The sequence below is a fragment of the Myodes glareolus genome, chromosome 14, assembly GCF_982192425.1.
Source record: "Myodes glareolus chromosome 14, mMyoGla1.1, whole genome shotgun sequence".
NCBI classification, from domain to species: Eukaryota; Metazoa; Chordata; class Mammalia; order Rodentia; family Cricetidae; genus Myodes; species Myodes glareolus.
In genome coordinates this window covers 1638797-1651929 of record NC_142039.1, presented here as the reverse complement: position 1 = coordinate 1651929, position 13133 = coordinate 1638797, and the positions used below count along the sequence as shown (strand labels likewise).

The 13133-nt window shown below is 38.2% G+C and overlaps 1 protein-coding gene across 1 annotated transcript in view; it reads left to right on the top strand.

The window, feature by feature from the left end:
• Rab18 (RAB18, member RAS oncogene family) overlaps positions 1-13133 on the top strand; it is a 40523-nt gene that overhangs the window by 14810 nt on the left and 12580 nt on the right. The window contains exon 3 of the mRNA XM_085699662.2: positions 8895-8956. Coding sequence (XP_085555788.2) covers positions 8895-8956 — 62 coding nt within the window. The remainder of the gene's footprint in view (positions 1-8894; positions 8957-13133) is intronic.

Genomic DNA, 13133 nt, shown 5'->3' with positions numbered 1-13133 from the left:
TGGTTTCTCCTTCCCAGGAGAAGGGGGGAGCACTACTGTTGAGAGGCCTCAGAGTTGTCAGAAATGGCTTCAGAGTTATCCTAGAGTTTTACATCTTCAGTATTGTTTTTCTGCTAGCAGAAGGCCACGTGCTTTTCTTTCTTTCTTTCTTTTTTTTTTTTTTTTTTTTTTTGGGTATGGGTATCTAGTTGTTCCAAAACCACTGGCTGACAAGAATCCACACTAAATAGCTTTCCTGTCCTTATAAAAATTTCAGTTGTCTTTAGGTATCTCAGTATATTTCTGAATTGTATACATCTGTCCTTATGTTAGTATTTCACTGTCTTCCTTTATGTAGTTTTATAATAAATCTGTAAATTAACTGTTCTTAATCTTCTAATTTTTTTTTTGCTTCTTCTAAAAGTGTTTGAGCTGTTTTGGTTCTTGTAATGGAAAAATAAAATATTGCTGTGGATCCCCGGCGGGCAGGCAGTGGGCAGGGGGTCCCCACAGCCCCCAGTCCCAGGCAGGGATGGCACATGAGATGACACGACAGGTCTCAGAAGGTGGCTGGTCCGCAGCGGCGAGCCATGTGGGCGGCAGGTGAGAGACAGATAGGCATACCATGCAGAGTGAGGTTGGATATTTATTTAGTGGTTATGGAAGGGAAGGGAGAAGGGCAGAGTTGGGGGAGGAGAGAGAGAAGTAGAGAAAGGAGAGGCAGAAGCTGCCTCTCTGAGAGGGAGATGGAACTCAGGCTGGAAGCTGAAGATCAGCTTGACTCAGCAGATGGGAGAGGAAGTAGGCGTGACTTTTCTTTTAAAGAGACAGAACAACCATTGCAGTTCTTAGTGGACTTTAGAATTGGTTTGTTGATTTTAAGTAGAAACCTGCTGGGATTTTGATAGGGATTGTGTTGTGTCTGCAGGACATTTTTTGAGAAGGATTGATATTTAAAGAATGTTCATTTCATGAGCATTAAGTGGTGACACAGATTTATACTCACAACTGTCGGGGGCCAGCCTCAAAAAAAAAATACCTTTCTCCAGAGTGCAGGTGTGGGAATTTAGAAATATAGTAAAGAATACGAAGATGCAAATGAAAATAAAAAATGCAGAAATATGTAGGATAGTATCAGGAGGAAATTCTTCAGTGAGTACTGAAAATTCACCCTTGTTTAATTTCCAACTGGTTAATATATCCCTGACCCCAAAAGATAAAAGACTGCATTAACATACAGATTGAAAGTATTTCTCGCTCATTCCTCGCTCATGCCCTAGACCAAACACTCTGTAGGCAAACCACTCCCTGGCTGGAATCCCAAATTATTTCCATAAAGGGAACTGGAACTTAGATGGATCCTTAGACTTTTGTTTTAGGTAGGAACCAGCTACTTCCCTATTTGAGGAACATCTGTTGACAGTAGCAGCAGAACTCTGATTGACAACTAGGTGGGACCTTTGTTAGAAACACAATAACCTTGAATGTACTAGAAACTTTAGTCCCAAACTCTGACTTTTGGCCTCTTTGAACCTCCACGCACAGCACTCTGGAGGCTGAGGCAAAATATTCTTGTATCCTAGATGGTATAATAATATTGATGCCAGACTAGGTTACCTGGTATTGCTCTCTAAAAAGATCATCAAAAAGGTTACATCACAGAACAGCAGAATGTTTTGTGATTTTTGGTGTACATACCTATATTAATTATTATCATTATTTGCTGTGATAAAATGCCCTGACAAAAGTCTCTTAGGGGAAAACAGGTTTAGCTTATGACTCCATAGGGAACAGAGTTCATAATGGTGGGGAATGCATGGCAGTAGGAACTGGAAGCTGGAGTAGGGGGGGGGTGGGGCGGAAAGCACTGCTCCACCTCCTAAAGGTTCTGTAACCTCCCAGATCGTGCCACCAACTGGGGTCCAAGTGTTTAAATAAATGAGGCTATTGAGGACATTTCTTATTTACATCACAAGGTTTTTCACACCTTTGGTCAGATTTAAGTCTAGGTGTTCCATGGACTTTCATTCTAAATAATAGTAGTTTATTTTTGTTTTTCCATAATTACTAACTTACAGAAGTATTCTTAGCAGGTGTAGTCACACCTGTCATCTTAGCATGTGAGAGGCTAAGACAAAAGAATTACTGCAAGTTTTAGGGCACTCTAGGCTGAGGCAGGATACAGATATAAGAAATATTCTTGATATTTCAAATATTAATTTTATATCTTCCAGCCTGTTATGTCATTTTTTAGGACAGTATGTTGATTAGTTTTATGTCAACTTGACTCAAGCTTAGAGATATTGGAAAAAAGGGAGCCTCAATTGAGAAAATGCTTCCTAAGATCTGCTGTAGGCAAGCCAGTAGGCATTTTCTTAGTTATTGATGTGGGTGGGCTCAATCCATTGTGGGTATAGCCACCCCTAGGCTATTGATCCTAGGATATATTAGAAAGCAGGCTGAGCAAGCCCTGTGGAGCAAGCCAGTAAGCAGCACCCTGGCTTCTGTGATAGTTCCTCCCTCCTTCCAGTTCTGCCCTGCTTGAGTTAGTGCCCTTACTGCTTTGATGATGAACTGTTATCTAGACCTGGTGAAATAAACTCTTTCCTCCCCATCTTTAATTATTTCTACATTTTGGCAGTTGTAGATGATAACATCATGACTGTATTGACCAAGTATGTGCTTGAGTGCCTGCTGGCACTTCTTTTGGGTCTATACTTAGGTGTGGTTCTGCTGCCTTTATCCATATGATAACTATTAATATTGGGGGAATGCTGATCTGTTTTTCACAACAGCAACTGTGCACAGTCCTTGTTCTATCAGCAGTTCTCAACCTTTGGGTGGTGATCTCTTTGGGTCTTCTAAGACCATCATACCTGTTAGATATTTACATTACAATTCATAGCAGTAGCAAAATTACAGTTACAAAGCAGAATGAAAATAAATTTATGGTTGGGGGTCACCACAACATGAGGAATTGTATTAAAGGGTCACAGCATTTGGAAGGTTGTGAATCACTGCTACATATTTGTCTATACTTAATTATTTTCTATTTTTAAAAAAATGAAATAACCATGGAAATAGGTATGAAGTTCTAGCTCATTGTGGTTTTTAATAAGCATGCCACTAATAGCCAGATTAAATTAAGCATATTTTAAATATGGTTATTGGCTATTTATGTTCTTTGCAGACATTGAAATATTGTGGTGATGAAGTGTTTTGTTGTCTTATTGTAGAGGTTCTTAGACTTGTGCTGGATTTTCATCTCTTATCAGATATATGATTTGCAAATCTTTTTCTCTATTGTGGGGATTATCTTCTGCATCTTGGTAATATTCTTTGTTGTCATTCCTTTATGGGATTAGTTTTAACAGCTGTGTGCGTTCTCCAGGATTTTCTGCAGATATAGTACTGTCCACAGACAATTAGATTTAACATCCCTTCTCCAATTTGGATACCTTTTGCTTATGATATTCTTTCTAAGTGACTCTGGCAATAATTTTTTATTACTTTGTATAATAATGAAAGTGGTAGAAGTTGGTGACATTGTGTTTTTACCTTTGGAGAAAAAAGTTACATCTTTTACCATTGAGTATGTTAGTAGCTGTGGATTTGCTTCAAAGATATAAAATGCTGTTTTGGTTTGAATTGAGAATGCCCTGGAAAGTCATGTGGTTAAGACATGGTTTCAGCAGATGAGCTGTTGGGAGATATTTAGATCATAAGGATTCTGACCTGATCAGTAGACCTATATATACTGATAGAGTCACACTTCGATGATGTTGTGAGATGATGGGAACTTGGAAAAGTAGGAAAGCAGGCCACTAGAGTACTATATCTAGTCCTTGTCTTCTTTGACTTTCCCTCTGCTTCCTGATTGTCTTGAGCTGAAGAGCTGTGTTCTACTACATGCCCCCTAGCATGATGTGCCTCTTCAGTGGCTGACTTCTATGAGGCTAAGTAACTTGACCCACCAGAACTGTGAGCCATATGGAATCTTTTTTTAACTTTAAGTTGTTATGGTGGGTATGTTATCACAGCAATAGAAATCTGACTAACAGAAAGACCTTTGTCATTTTGAGGAAATTTCCTTCTATTCCTAGTTTGTTGATTTTTTTTTAAATTATGAAAGTGTATTGACTTTGTCCAATGCCTTTTCTGTGTCAATTAAAATGATCATGCGCTTCTTCTTTGCTAATGTAGTATTATTTTTATTCAGTCATCCTTGCATTCTGTGAGTAAACTTGATTGATTACTGTTTTTATGTTTGAAGATTTTCTATTTCTTGAACTCAATTTTGGGGAACTGGGTTTCTAAGAATTTGTTCAGTCATCTGGATTATCCGACTTGTTTTCCAGCTTTTATTCAGTAATTTTTTCATTCTATAAAATTAGTAGAAGTTGAGCATCACTACTCCAAAAATGTGAAATTTGAGTCTGTAGCTGAGCACCAATGTGATGATTATGGAGGTGCCCTGAAGTCCAGGAATCTAGGAATCTAAAGCAAGTCTGTCCCAAGTGTTTCAGATAAGGGTTACCCAACTTGTAATACTCAGAACTTACTTTTTTTTTCCCCCCAAGACAAGGTTTCTCTGTGTAGTTTTGGCCGTCCTGGACCTTGCTCTGTAGGCCAGGTAGGTTGGTCTCAAACTCACAGAGATCTGCCTGCTTCTGCCTCCTGAGTGCTGGAAATAAAAGCGTGTGCCACCACCACTTAGCATCAGAACTTTCATATTGGATCTTTTTTTTTTTAAAATTTGAGTTTTTCTCTTTGTTAGTCTGGTTCATAGCCTTGTTGGATCTTTTTTTTTTTTTAAGCCATAAAGCTCAGCACCTTTATGGAGGAGAGCAGTCAGAATGGCCTGCCTTATGAAATTAATAGGTGCAGAGGTCAGCCACATGGTGGCAGGCAGCCGCATGTCAGGGAAGGACACTTTAGAGAAAGAGTAGGTCCAGAGTTTTAGCGAAGGCCATGTTTATTTGAAGAAACAGAAGGAAGAAAAGGAGAAGTTCTGCCTTCCTGGATAATTGAGAAAATGGGCATAGTTACAGAGTTGTCCTGTTATGACCCTGAAAGCTGTAATGGGGGCAGGCATTCTGGGAAGGAGAGGCACATTGTCCTATTAAAGGGATAATTAATTATTCTGCTTATGTCTTAAGATGACTCTGTTTTCTTAGAGTGGTCTCTTGATCAGGTGATTGACATACCCAGTTAAAATGTTAGGTCTTGACCCAGGCCAGAGATTCCATTGTCTTGATATAGTATTTTCACTAAATGGGCCTTTATTGCCAATCCAACATTTTACCCTTTTAAGAGATAACCCTAATATTTTTAGGAATCAGATCAGAGGGCCAGAACATGTCTGGCTTTTTTGATCTCCCGTCAGAACAGGACCAAGTACATTTTTGACTTTTAGTCAAGAAACTAGTCACTCTCTTTGGGGTCTTTTTACCCTAACTGTCTAGTCGTTTTCTACCTCCTCTTGTTTTTATTCCCTCTGAAGAGGTAACCCTAACTTCTATTAGCTTTCCTAGAGCTGGATGGGGGTGGTAGTTGAGATACACCCCTAATGATCCTATCTAAAAGGTTCCAGAAGTTCATCAGTTGTTTTATTTATATAGCTGCCAGTTGTAGGGAGTAAAGGAAATTTTTGGCTGATGACTGGTAAGAGATGCAAAGGGAAAATAAAGGCAAAAGTTATTAGCTTTATAAGTCCTAAGCCAGTAATCAGGAGATTCTAGAACAGAGGGTTTAAAGCGATGAACTCTCATTAAAGGACTCCTCTGGGAGCATCTGATTCTCCTTCTCTCAGCAATCATCACTTGTCTGTAGTTAGTTTTTGTCTCTAGATATGTGATCCCCCCAAACTTCCCCTTTCCATATTGACTTGTCCATTGATGTGGCCATTGTTCAGGTCTTGTTTATGCAGCCATTTCTAGGAGAGCAGAAGACTTCCTGGTATTCTGGTTCTTACACTCTTTCTGCTCCCTCTTTCACCATATTCCCTGAGTCATAAATGCAGTAGCCATGGCACAGATGTTTCCTCTGGGGCTGGACTTGCTGTGATCTGTTGATTTCTGCATTGTGTCCAGTTGTGCCTTTTTGTGATGGTCTCCATTATCTGTAAAGAGAGGTTTCAATGATGGTGGATGATAGCTACACTTATCTGTGGGTATAAGGATAGGCTTTAGAATATGGTAAGTGAATGAAAAAAAGAAATAAAAGGAGGAGGGCTTGACTACTCCTAAAGTATGGAGAAGATTTTTATTGTAGATATAAAAAAGAAAGCAGGCAGAGGGAAGAGTCCTGGAAGAACATGGCTGGCAGACTAAACCGGACCATGAGAGGCCAAATGGGAAAGAAGAGCAAGAAAGCAGCTGCTGACCAAGAGAGATGTAGGCCAAGACCATGTGGCCAAAATGACTGGAGGAAGGGAAGTGGAAGCCAGCCCCTGGGAGGGAGAGGTTTAGGACAGTGGGTGGGGTGAGAAGTGCTGGGAGGAGTCACAGGTAATGAGTGAGATTTATCTTTTTTTGAGACCTAACAGGGATTGTGCTGACCTGGCAAAATGGAGGTGTTAGATTCTTTTCAAACATCTATTACCTCTCCAGGCTTGGGAAGCTGGTTAGGTTTCCAGTATGTAGCATGATTTTCCTCCTGTTGGTGGTTTTATTTATTTATTTTGTTTGCCATGCTTAGTCCTATGGCTGTGGAGCTTGTACTAGAGCATGGGAATATAACCAGTGGCCACTTCCTTGAAGAAGAGTGATTCTCCCTTGTGGGTGGATCCACTAGAGACAGTTTTAAGGGCTATCAAAGGTTTATTAGGATCACTCGGGGATGCACAACAAGGCAGATAAATGCGGAGGTGGGGGGGGCGGGGAGGCGTATGTGTGAATGGAAGCAGCAGTCTCCAGGAGAGAGAGAGAGAGAGAGAGAGAGAGAGGGAGGGAGAGAGAGAGAGACAGAGAGACTGCCCCTTCTCTTTCCTGTAAGGTGTCACTAGACCAGAAGTACTGCCACTATGGGGTCAAATAACCCAAAGTTATGGGCAAAGCCAATACCCACTATGCTCCCTCCTCCATCAACTATTTACTGCTTGTAAGGGGTGGGGCCTGGGAATTCCTGCATAGATTGGCTAGAAGAAATTTTATACTTTTGTTTTTCTTGGACTTTTTAATCAGCACTGTCCTTTTATTTATTATTGTTTGTTGTTCTAAGCATAATTTGATCAATCCCTTTATTACTCAAGCTCAGCACACCAATTTGTGTGTATGTGTGAGTTCATGTGCATGTATATCTTTGGATCTTTATGATATAGAAGACTATAATGCATATTTTTACATAAGTTGTATATGTAATGGATTACCAGAAGACCTCCAAAGATTACAAATATTCTAGTGTATTATGACATTTTTTAAATAAACATAAAGATTTTTAGAAAACATTTAGTATGCTGGGTGTGGTTGCTCACACATTTAATCCCAACACTTGGGAAGTAGGCAGATCTGACTTTGAGGCCAGCCTGGTCTTCAGAGTGAGTTCTTGGACAGCCAGGGCTACACAGAAAAACCCAGTCTTAGAAAACAACAATAACGAAAACATAAAAAGAAACCATTTAGTATGAGAGGATGCTGCTTATTTTAGTTGGCTTTGTTGTGAATTAGTTGTGACTAGCTCATAGGATCTTGTTTTGAGCTAGTATTTCCTTCTGACCAGTAGAGTAGCCTACACTGATGATATTTTAAAGACACATGGGCAGTTACTGTTCATTTGGGCCAGATGGCCTGTATCAATTCCCTTTCCTTGAAAGGAGAGAATGTTTTGTGGCCTCATTTGATTTCTTATGAAGCCCTCCTTAGTATTCATAGCAGATTTTCAGAGAACTTGGGGCCAAAGTTCTTTTCACTTAGGAACACTAATAGAGGGATTGGTTTAAGTGTTTTTATACACATTAAAAAAAATAATACAGTTGCAGGTGATCATTCACTAAGTTATATAATACTTTCCCTACCCAGGGGAAAAAGCTTTGAGTTCATAATACAAGGAGAAGTTGACCCTTTTACGTGTTTAGTAGTTCCCTCGCCTCTTACAGCTAAGATTGTGTTAGTGTTCGAGTTTGGTAGACAACACTTTTTTTTAAATTAATTTTAAGTTTTTGAGAATTTCATACATAAGTGTATTTACGTCATTCTACCTTTTCCTCCCCAGTTTATCCCATACCCTTCCCATATCCCCTCCTGAATTCATGACTTCTATACTTATTATTGTTACATGCCCCCCCCCCCCGCCTACTGAGTCCAGTCTGTGATACCTGTATGTGTGTGTGTTTAGGGCTGACCATGTAGGATTGGGAACCTATCAGAGAACTGTTCTCTGAAATAAACTGATTCTCCCTCTCAGCAACCACTGACTACGTATAATCTTCAATTAGGGATAGGGGCTTATAAAATCTTACCTGCTCTGTGTTGGTCTGTCTGTGTAGTCTTGTACAGGAGCCATATTGCTGACAGTTGATGGGTGTGGTATCCTTATCATGGGTTAGACAATGCTCTGAACGAAGGTTCATAGAGTCTTTGAAAATAGCAGTGATCCATAATCAGCAAATAGCACTCTTCTTTGGATTAGCTACAACTTCAGTTGCAGCTGCTGGTTGTCAGTATGTACTATGATCATCTCAGCTGAATTTGAGTTTTCCTTTTCTGGAGTACAGGTAGGTATCTTGACTCCTAAAGCCCTTTCCATTTATACTATAAATCCTGAACTGTCCTTATTGATGACCTTCAGCTTTCAGGTCTAAAATTTTCAGAATTTAGGTATTTGAAAAGTATTTTTCCTTTTTTCTGGTTTTCTTTATAATTTAAAAATTACATATATTTTATTGGCTGACTTACTAAAATTTTCATTTCTTCAAGGTGTTGACTTTAAGGTGAAAACGATTTCAGTGGATGGAAATAAGGCTAAACTTGCAATATGGGTAAGAATTTTCAAAATATACCTTTTAAAATTTTATTTTGTTTATGTTTATGTCTATATGCCATGTTGTACAGGAGATATAGAAGGTTATAAGTTGCCAGCTATGGATGTTGGCAGCCCAATTTGAGTCCTCTAGAAGATCTGTGTTTTAGTTAGATTTTTTTTATTGCTGTGAAGAGAGGCCATGAAGGCAATTCTTATAAAGGAAAACATTTAATTGGGGCTGGCTTACAATTCAGAGGTTTAGTCTACTGTCATCATGGCAGGAAGCATGGCAGCACATAGGCAGACGTGGTACTGGAGAAGGAGCTAAGAATTCTACATCCAGATCAATAGGCAACAGGAAAAGAGAGACTCGCTGGGTTTGTTTTGAGCATCTGAAACTTCAGAGCCACCTCCCGGGACACACTTCCTCCAATAAGGCCACACCTTATTGGAATAAGTGCCATTGGAATAAGTGCCATTCCCTGTGAACCTATGGGGGGCCATTTTAATTCACACCACTACAAGCAGCTAATGCTCTTAACAGCTGAACCATCTTTCACGCCCACTAACATATATTTTATTTATTTAATTTCTATTTTAATTTTATGTATATGGGTGTTTTGCCCGCATGTGGAGTTACAGATAGTTGTGAGGCACGATCTCTCCAGCTAGCCTTTTGTAACAAAGCAGAACCTGATTTTGTTTAGTGTTCTAGAGGTGAATGGACATTTTGTATTAAATAACTTTTCTTGGGGATTTGATACTACCTAAAGTTTGTACAGTAATAATAATTGCATCTTATAACTAATTTGACAGAGGCTTTTAAAAATTTTTTGAAACATATAATGCCTTCAGAATTTATTTGAGTTTTTAAAAGTTTTGAAATGTATAGCACCTTCAAAAATAGAACATTTTTCTGTAGTGTGCCAGGAAGGTGGTTGTTGTCAAATATGTCCCATCACAGTGTGTAAAAGAGAACTGCTGTCCTGGATGCTAGTAGCAGGCTGAGCAGCAAGTGCTCCTGGTTGTGGGATGTAACTCATCCTCCTGAGGTTTTCTGAACTTTAGTCTACTTGCCTCTTTCCCAAGTGTATTTAGTATCAATAAGAACAGTAATGTCTAACAGAAAACATTCTCAAAAATGTCATTTTGACATCTTAAGATATTTTGAACAATTTACAAATCCTGGCTTTCCATGTTTTTGTGGTTGGGTTATTACTTCTTTCTGCCATTGCTGCTTACTGCTTTGAGGGGTAAACTCTGGAGAAGATTCTGACCCGTGGTTGCAGGGAGGTTTTTTTCTCCTGAGGAGGATTGTTTTTGTTTTGTCTGTATCTATTTTCTAGTTCCTGAGTTATGAAAAGGCAAATGGTATTGTTGAAGGAGCATCTTTGCCATGGGCTTATCTTTATTTTTTAAATATTGGTTTCCCTGTGACCAGAACAATAACCCTGGACTATCCTAAAGTGTGAACTATTCTATCCAGTGTAAAATCAGTGTATAAAAAGTTTAGTTTATCTTTAATTACTGTTCTTATAAATACCTAGGCATGTGATGATACATTATGCTTATACAATATTCCATCTTGCAAAGGAAAGAGTGTTTTATGTTTTTAACCTGTTTGTTTTCCTCTTTGTTCTACTCACCCATTTGCATGTGAACTTATTTCCGTATCAGTAAAGATAGAGGTGCATCAGTTTGAGTGGCCTCCTAATGTTCCAACCCATTGCATGCTCTAGTTTAGTTCTATCAATTTCCAGTCAAAGGTATTTGATTTGATAACAGTTGTCCACAAAGATAACCATTGTTTCCGTAAGCATCCCACTTTCTGCATCTGTGTGTGCTCATCTAGTTATTAGGGTTGTAAGGCTAGCAGCAGAAATGGTGGCTGAAAGAGTGTGAAGACCCAATACTGTGTTTCATTCCCACGATCATATTGCCATATTCTCTCTGAGATTTTGTGTTAAGCATTGCCATTCTTCCTCATTTTTGTCTCTCTAATAACTTTTTTACTTACTTTATTTCTGAGTTTTTTTCTGATTGTGATCATATTTGCAAATGGGTTTACTTCTGTTCATAGTCCATTTTATATTAACCTTTGTTTTTTCCATGATTTAAAGTCTTTAAAGAGTTATGTAACTATATTCTGTATTATTGTAATTGTATTCTGTCACTTAAGGACTGGGAATTTCTTCCATGCTAGTTTTTTTTTTAATCTTCATAATGTAAGCAGTCATATCAGATAGATAAATTATAAAGTTTTCTAGGCATAATAAAGAGATTTTATGATTTCTGTTTTTTTTTTTTGATGCTTAAACAACTTATTTTCTGTCTGTTCTGTTTACTTTCAACTGAATTCTCACTTGCAGTAGTAAAGGACCATTTTGGAAAAATAAAGTGTTCACATAGTAAAAGTATTAGCTCTTTGCTTGCTGTGTTTTCTACTCTGTCATTTATAAGGTAAATGTGTGCTTATGTTCTTATGTATGTGTGTAGCCCTGACTTTCTTGCCCTAGAGGGTTTTTGTAGTTTGTCACACCACTGCAGTAATGTGGAGTAGGAAGGAAACGTATGGGATACTCTTATCTTAAGCTTTGTAGTAACATATGAGTCTCATGTCATATTTGGGGGAGAGGTGCTTTCAGACAATATTAGAAATGTCTGAGTCCATAGTTTATCCTAATTTCTGCTAGGATATATATATATATATATATATATATATATATATATATATATACGCACACACACACACACACACACACATACAGTGAGTGAATTCCTCTCTTCATTAGCTGCATAGCCCTGCCCCCACTGCCTCCAAAGTGCACACTCATTATGACACATATGGCCTCTGGGAACTTGTTTCCTCCTCTTTTCTACACCCTTGCCTCACTTGGACGCTCTGAATTCTGTTATTTAGCCTTTCTAGGGCTTTTTCAGCCCTTGGGTTTAATCCATATTTGTTTTTAGTAATCTCTAATTTCCTTACCTTTCTCCATTAGAAAAATATAACCCTAGAATACAAAAGGACTGGCCTCTTTCATCTGAACAAAGATGTCAATGTACTCTACATTTATTTCTGGTTTTAAAGATAAACAGAAGCAAAAGCTTATTAATGTTTGACTATTAAGTTCACAGTTATTATAAATTCTAGTCTAATGCTGTGGTGCAAGAAATTATCATACTAAAATGTTTGTATAAATGAATCAAAAAATGCCAAAGTTTTAACATCTGGTCTTAGTTACATTTTCACATACAAATTGTCAAAATTACTCTTACATACAAATTATGAAAATTACATGGTGTGTGTGTGTGTGTGTGTGTGTGTGTGTGTGTGTGTGAGATTGCCAATGAGTGAGGGCACGCAAGTGCCACAGCATGCTTGTAGGTCAGGAATTAACTTTCCAGAATCTGTTACCTCCTTCCACCATGGAATCCCAGGACCAAACACAGCCAACTTTTACCTCCTTAGCCATCTCAGCCCAAAGGCAATTTTTGAAGTTGTTTTTAGAGTTCACACTAGAATGCCCTATGCTAGATCTAGAAATTAATTTACTGGAATTTTCTGTTTCATAACTAATAACTAACAGTTTTTGAATGGTGAAACAGTGTTGCTAGTGGTAGCTTTTTCATCTGTTCCCTTTCTCTTTCAAAACAAAGACAAAACAACAATAAAAATTAAAAAAGAAAATCTGGAGTATTAAAATGCTTCTCATGGTGGAATTCTGAGAGTTTTAGTATTAATGGATATTGAGTATTTGAATGCTGTTATTTCTTTGTATGTAGGTAAATTGCTAGAATATGATTCTTATAATAACTTTTTTTTACAGTATAATATTTTTATGTCATATGAATGTTTGCCTGCATGTATTCTGTGTACCAGGTGCATACTTAAGTGTCCCCAGAGTCCATGAAAGGGTGTTGAATTCCCTTGGAACTGGAGTTACAGACTAGTGATTGACTGTATGGGTACTAGAAACAAAACCCAGGTCCTCTACAAGGGCAGCAAGTGGTCTTAACTGCTGAGCCATCTTTCTAGCCTCTATTTTCCTGGGTTGGAATGTCTCAAATAGCTGTAGATTTAAATTTTTGACTATTGGAATATATATTTTCTTGTCTTTCAATGAAGTAGATTTCATATGTGATTAAGAAATCTTAAGCCTAACATGGCAGAAAACTTTTCTTTAGTTGCA